At 35.5% G+C, this 6,899-nt stretch overlaps 1 protein-coding gene and 1 long non-coding RNA gene across 2 annotated transcripts; one reads left to right on the top strand and one right to left on the bottom strand.

Annotated features, from left to right (window-relative positions):
* Positions 1-746: 746 nt before the first annotated feature.
* On the top strand, positions 747-3,570 carry LOC103932951 (secoisolariciresinol dehydrogenase-like). The gene is made up of 2 exons (XM_009342603.2): positions 747-897; positions 2,642-3,570. Exons 1-2 carry the CDS (start codon positions 773-775, stop codon positions 3,414-3,416), a joined length of 900 nt encoding a protein of 299 aa, XP_009340878.2. The 5' UTR covers positions 747-772; the 3' UTR covers positions 3,417-3,570.
* On the bottom strand, positions 3,556-6,177 carry LOC125474668. Its single transcript, XR_007256119.1, has 2 exons — positions 5,109-6,177; positions 3,556-3,893 (listed from the first exon to the last, which is right to left on the bottom strand). It is a non-coding gene; the product is annotated as an uncharacterized LOC125474668 (long non-coding RNA).
* Between the last annotated feature and the right edge of the window lie 722 nt (positions 6,178-6,899).

The following is a 6,899-nucleotide window of genomic DNA, read 5'->3' as shown; positions in this document are numbered from 1 at the left end:
ATAACCTCCAACCTAATGCACAATGGACGGTTGAGATTAAATCTCAGTTGATCCAATGGTCACCAATTTTTTAAATTTAATTTAATATATATATATATATATATATAATTATTATAGTTTTTAGGGGTATAAAATTGTTAAATTAAAATATATAATTTTATAGTATTTTTTTAGGGTTATAAAATTATAAAATTAATATTTTGCTTATTTTGTATTGTGTTACTCATGTGTATACACGAACTAACCCGTTATCTTAACATGTGCTTATCGGGTTACCCGATAACAACCCGATTCGTTATCATGTCGACCCGAATACCTGTTAATTTCGTGTTGTGTCGGGTTATCGAGTCTTGTCAGGAATTACCAAGCCTAGTTTTATGGTAGAATTTTAACTTTATATATGGTATCAAAACAAGTTGTCTAACGAGTGAAGCTCAACGGCTGCACATTCTCTAAGTCACCTGATTTGTGTAGAGAATGAATCTCATATTCATGAGAGAATGGACTTTACATGTGTAGGTTCAATTCTTATCAATAGCGAGTTCAAAACAAATTGTTGTTACGTGATTTTAGACTGATTCCTATATCCGAAGCGTAACGATTTCGTTGTTGTCCTCAGAAACGAAAAAAATAAGATGGTTACATACCATACATGTGACAAGGAAAAAAACAAAAAACAAAAAAAAAAACAAAAGGTACGACAGATAAGCATGGCCCGCAATTCACATGGGCTGCTACAAAGGTACGATGCAACTAAATTATTGAGCATAAGATGGAACGAAGGTCTCCAGCTCCAGGAAGTGATTCACTTGTTCCAGAAGAGGAGGTTAAATCTTTTTCGAAGAATATGGGAACCTTCTCATTAGTCACAGCAGCTGCTGCTGCTGCTGCAAGAAGGTATTGTGCATGTTTTCTTCTATGTACTCCTTTTACCCATCAAACCAGTGAACTTGCGAGATTTGATCTTACCATATAAGTTGTCTAGTGAAGGAAATAAAATAAAATGGTATTTTGTATGTTGATTTATACTGTTTTACTAATGTATCTAATCATAAAAATTTATAATTATGTGGTGGGTTTTTACTGCAGTGGCATAAAGTAATAATGTTTATACATTCTGATGCAGATTCAATCCCCACCGATTCCCTTAACTCATACAAACCATTTAACAATCGTTTGTCGAAGATAAAATTGTAATTATGCTTTAAGGTTTTAGTGGCTGTTATTTTTTTTATACAACAATATATTTAGACTATGAATTGGGGGAATAAATTGCTTTCGAACTCGACGATATTCGAATCTGAGATCTCTCACAAATAAATAGAAATATCACTAGATTATAGTACGAAGATGATAAAATTATCTAATTTAAAAAATGACAAATTATATAGTGATAATTATTTAAAGACGACAAATCATATCAGTTCGTTAGAGTAATATGTTCTTTCTCTTAAGTTTGAATCCCTCCCCTTGAAGATTTGTCCTAGTTGATCAAATTCCTCTATATACGAGTAATTTAGAACAATTCATTTACCAAATTCCTTTTTTCTTTATTTAATATTCGATTTTCTATGATGGTCTTGTGTCATGAGCATGGCATATCGCTTCTAGTTCTAAAGAAGATGTTGCTTTTTCTTTTTTCTTTTTTCTCCTTTATGTATTGGAATTAATAGTTGCAAATTTGCACAATCATTATTTCTTCTTTTGTATCTTTTTTTTTTCTTGTATTTATTTGTGTTTCAACAAGAGAAATAAAATTGGAATATGAATACAAGTTGGAATTTCTGAATCGAGATGTATTAATTCGGTTTTACAGATTCATGAGACCATCTCCAATGGTTGGGCTAAAAGTCAAATTTTCTAGCCCGAAAAATTTAGCTTTTAGCCCAAAAACAGCTTTTCTACTCCAACCGTTCTACCCTAAAATTTTAGCCTGGATTATTAAAGAATGAACTTAGGCTTTTTTTTTTGTTAAATTAATTTTTTTTTTTTAAATAAATATGTAGACTATCGTAAATTAATTTTATGAACATTTTAATCTAAAAAAATTTAAATTTCGATAAATATTGGGTAGAGTCCACCCCGATTTCTGGGCTAAATTTTGGGGGGAATTTGACATTGGTTTAGCATTTAGCATTTAGCTCAAAATTTCCCCTTGGGTTGGAGTGGGTTTGGGGGGAAATTTTGGAGGGTAATTTGGCTTTTAGCCCACCACTGGAGTTGGTCTGAACAATTTTTTTTTTTTTAATTTCATTTATAACAAAATTTGGAATTTAGATGCCAAAATTCCATTAAACTTCATCCTAATAGTTGTTATAGGTCATTCATTTTTTTTTTTTTTCCTTTAAAGAACTCATTCATTATCTTAGGGTGTTGTTAAAGCCACTACAAAAACGTTATTTTACGTTCTCCCAACTGTGATTTTTCTCTTATATTTCTAAATGCTTGGAGGGCAAATGACTTTTTAATTAGAGTGCCTTAACAGCTCCTTTATATTGTTAGCAAAAATTGATCACCAATTTTTGTTGGACAATTAGGTCCCTAAGCTAGCCGGTTACTAATAACAACTAAATTTCCTTTAATTAAATGTTTTGTTGAAACTAGACTAATATGAAAGTAAAATTATGCCTCAATGTTGAAGGCTTGAAGGCAAAGTGGCACTGATCACTGGTGGAGCCAGCGGCATAGGGGAGTCCACAGCAAGAGTCTTCTCAAAACTTGGAGCTAAAGTTGTGATTGCGGATGTGCAAGACGACTTGGGTGAATCTGTTTGCAGAGATCTAAATTCTTCATCCGCTTCCTTCGTCCATTGCGATGTAACAAAAGAAGAAGACATCGAACATGCAGTTAAAACAGCCACAAGCAAGTATGGAAAGCTAGACATCATGTTCAACAATGCAGGCATAATTGGCACACCCAAACCCAATATCCTCGACAATGGCAAGGCTGAATTTGAGCAAGTGATTAGGGTAAATCTAGTCGGAGCATTTTTGGGGATTAAACATGCAGCTCGTGTGATGATCCCGGCAGGACAAGGCAGCATAATCAACACTGCTAGTGTTTGTTCTACCATGGGCGGAATTGCTTCACATGCCTACACAAGTTCGAAGCACGGAGTAGTGGGGCTAATGAAAAATGCGGCCGTTGAGCTTGGACAATACGGTATTCGTGTAAATTGCGTGTCACCATACCTAGTTGCAACGCCGTTGGCGAAGCACTTCTTCAATCTTGAAGACGACGGAGTGCATGGAGTTTATTCCAACCTTAAAGGGAAGGTTCTTAGGCCAGAAGATGTTGCTGAGGCTGCCCTTTACTTGGGTAGTGATGAGTCAAAGTATGTTAGTGGGCATAATCTTTTGGTGGATGGAGGTTTTAGTATTGTGAACCCAAGGTTTTGCATGTTTGAGAAATCTTGAGGAAAAAAATTCACTCTAATGCATGGGACAAAATTAATAAAGTGATGATGCCTAAATGAGCATGATAACGTTTGTGCTGTAATAATTTCACACTTTTGTTTGCTATGTGACTCATTAAGAGCAGAGAATGAAACCAAAATTTTTTTTGGGGCAATCGGCAAAAATTTTATTAAATTCGAATCGAAACGTTTACATTAAATGATATTACATTAAGCAACCAATATGATGCATAACAGTCCCATCTATGAGAGCCGACAATTTTAGCTACAAAAGGGGCCACCACGTGTATAAAAAAATTACAACCTCGATTGGGAAGCAAAAAGATATTTCTTATTGGAGGCATGGATCCTAGCCAGTTCAAGATGTAAACAGCACACCTTCATCCACAGCTGGAAGAATTATGAAGGAGAATCACAAGCAGAGAAAACGGGCATTGGTGCTCCTGTTGCTGCAGCTGGTTGGTATCATTTAGCTACACTGATTGCCAAATAATGATTTAGTAAGTTTATTGTAGTCGTATGTCAGTACGTTTTGATTTCATTATTGCTTAACAAGATTCATGTGTACTAGAGAATGTGACACTATTTTTCGCACGTGCAGATTGAATGAGCAAAGGGGACTTACTCTATAAGTTTAATGCTAACAGAAAGTGCACACATCTTGGATTTGCATGAGTAACATAATACAACTTCTCATTTCATATAAGTAGTTAGTGGACGAGTTAGCACATATGCATTTACACATTTTTATCTGAATATTGGTGTAACTGTTAGAATATGATTACGATAACATGATTTTTACAATACATGTAATCATATGTAAAGATACACCATAGTATTGGTGTACTAATATACATATGATTGTAATGAAATAAATAAATTAATTAATAAAGAAGATAATATAATATAATTAATTAATTAATTAAAGGATATGAACAGTTCTATTTCAACTAACTTCTCCTTAAGAGCACAACTCCTCTGGAAAGGTTACTTCCATCTCTATATATTTGTCAAATCTCTTTCTGTCAGATTTCAATTAAATTCCATATTCCTTCTTCCGACCATATTGTGATCAACGACATCCGTTTCCGATCATGTACCTAATTTTCTATCAATGGCCTCAGAGCCAGGTTTTCATGAATCAAAACAATTTGCCCAGTTTTCATCCGAGGACGTCTCGAACTACATCCGAGACTTCCTCTTCGTCAAGTAACGAATCCCACAACGTTCTTTCTAAGTTTCAACTTGAGAAGAAATCAGGGAAGAGGGCGTTGGTGACCAAGGAGAATATTGAACCGATTTTGATCGAAAGTTCGAAATCATCATCTGAGAGTTCTCCTGTAGAATCCAAACACAAAAACCCAATCGTTCGAAATCCCATCTTACAACCCATTTGAACCTAGGCCTGAATTAACCCAACAATTTTAACTTTATTCCCCTACACCGTTTCATTTGACAGAGAACAAAATTCTTTCTGAATATAAACCATTTTATCATACAAATTCATCCAACAATTATCAGAATTCAGAACGTTTTTACAGTCCCATGAGGCCCTTAGACAACCCATTTCAATCGGGGTTTCTGGCTGCAAAGATCAAACCTGCACAGAAAATTGAGGACCTGCAGAGTCCTTTTAAACCCATAATTTCAGAACCTTTATCTGCAATTTGGTCACAAAACCCACGAAGCTTACCTGCCACATAGCGATTGATTCGTAGTCCTTCACTGACTGCTACAAATCTGAGACTGAACCCGCGATTTTCGCGCCTTGCTCCAGACTCGCCACGGCAACCCACTGAACCAAAGCAGGCAACAGCGTGGTGGTGTTCTTCCCCGTGGTCTCGTCGTTCAACCGTGATCTCGTCCTTTCGCGGTAATACATAATACCGCCGACACCGTTATCCTCCAAGGAGAATTGTCTCTACCGTTCAAGATTATCCGCCAGGCTGCGGAACAAATTTTTTCCAGAGAAAGCAGACAGAGGAACCGGTTTTCTCTCTCAGAGGAATTGTTTTGAAAATAAAGAAGAAGAAGATTGTTTTGAAAATAAAAAAGTTGAATTTATTTTTGGGGAGGCTTCACGTGGAGACTACACAAAAGTCAAAAGTTTTGGTGATATTTCGAAGGCATCACGTGGGGATGAAATCAAAGGCAACAGTTCTTTTGGTTCTTTGCACTCTGACAGTGTATGTGAAGAGGAAAACTGTTGGTGTCCATCACAAAGTCACAATCAAGAAAAGAGAGGAAGAATTGATCCCACCTGCCCAAGTAGACAAGTATGAAAACCTTCTGTCGACGTGATCGTTTGAACAAATACTCGCTTTTAACTAATTAGACAAAGTTTCTTTGAGTGGGAATAAATAAATCTCTATTTTTTATTTTATTTTATTTTTTTAGTCATTAATTTATTAAGAACATTTAGTATTTGTGGCTTGTAATAATTAAAAGTACACTAGTAGTATTTGTATTTAAGTTTGTATTAAGTATTGTGTTTGTTTTGTAATTTTTTGAGTTATGGCTACTAAATCTTCCACATCCGAAGTTTTTAAAATAGAGAGGTTGAATAATGTTAATTATCGAATATGGAAGAGAATGATCACTTATCTTTTAACCCATGACAAGACTTTGTACACTATTAAGGACGAAAGACCCCTTGGGCCCTCTCGAGTTTATAGTAAATGGGTAGAAGATAATGAGATGGCTAAGGCTACAATTCTCAATTACATGGAAGATCAATGAATACCTCTCTATGAAGAATATGATTCGGCCAAAGAAATCATGGATGTACTTGAAAAGAAGTATGACCCTAAATCTCAAACGTACATTCAGTTATTACTTGAGAAATACAATGGGACAAAATTGGAGGAAACTAATTATATGGTCGATCATATTACTAAAACGGAAGTAATGGCAAAAGACTTAGCCAATGCTGGCCATCCAGTTTCTGATAAAATGCAAGTTAGTGTTCTTCTTGGTAGCGTCCCTAATTCTTGGGAAAATGTAGTTACCTTCCATGACTTATGGTTAAGTTGAATTAACGATGAATAATTGCCTGCAATGTTGGCTATTGAAGAAGTTCGTAAAAATTATAGGAAAAAGGAAACTGAACAAGGCAGAGCCAACCTCCTCATAGTGGAAGATTCTTAGAAACAACAAGCAACACATGCATAAGCCACATAGTAGTACCAAGCGCCCAAACTTCAAAAAGTTTGTACATCGCAAGCAGAACAAGTTTAAAGGAAAAGATAATGCATGTTACAATTGTGGAGAGACTGGTCATATAGGCATAAGTGCCCAAAACAACCCAAGAACAACAAAAATCCTAAAGAACTAATTTTGACAGTCTCCGAAGCACTCATTGCTGAAGATCAAGGACAGTGGTGGATAGACTTAGGAGCAACTCGTCATATATGCAAGGACAAAAGTTGCATCATCAATTTCAAGGAGAAAGCACTAGGAGAACATCGTCCCTACATGGGTAACA

This window comes from the organism of the source record quoted next, unplaced genomic scaffold (genome assembly GCF_019419815.1).
Source record: "Pyrus x bretschneideri cultivar Hongxiangsu unplaced genomic scaffold, Pyrus_bretschneideri_v1 Contig128, whole genome shotgun sequence".
Taxonomy (NCBI): domain Eukaryota; kingdom Viridiplantae; phylum Streptophyta; class Magnoliopsida; order Rosales; family Rosaceae; genus Pyrus; species Pyrus x bretschneideri.
Note: the sequence above shows the minus strand (reverse complement) of the source record. Positions and strands in the feature narration are given on the sequence as shown.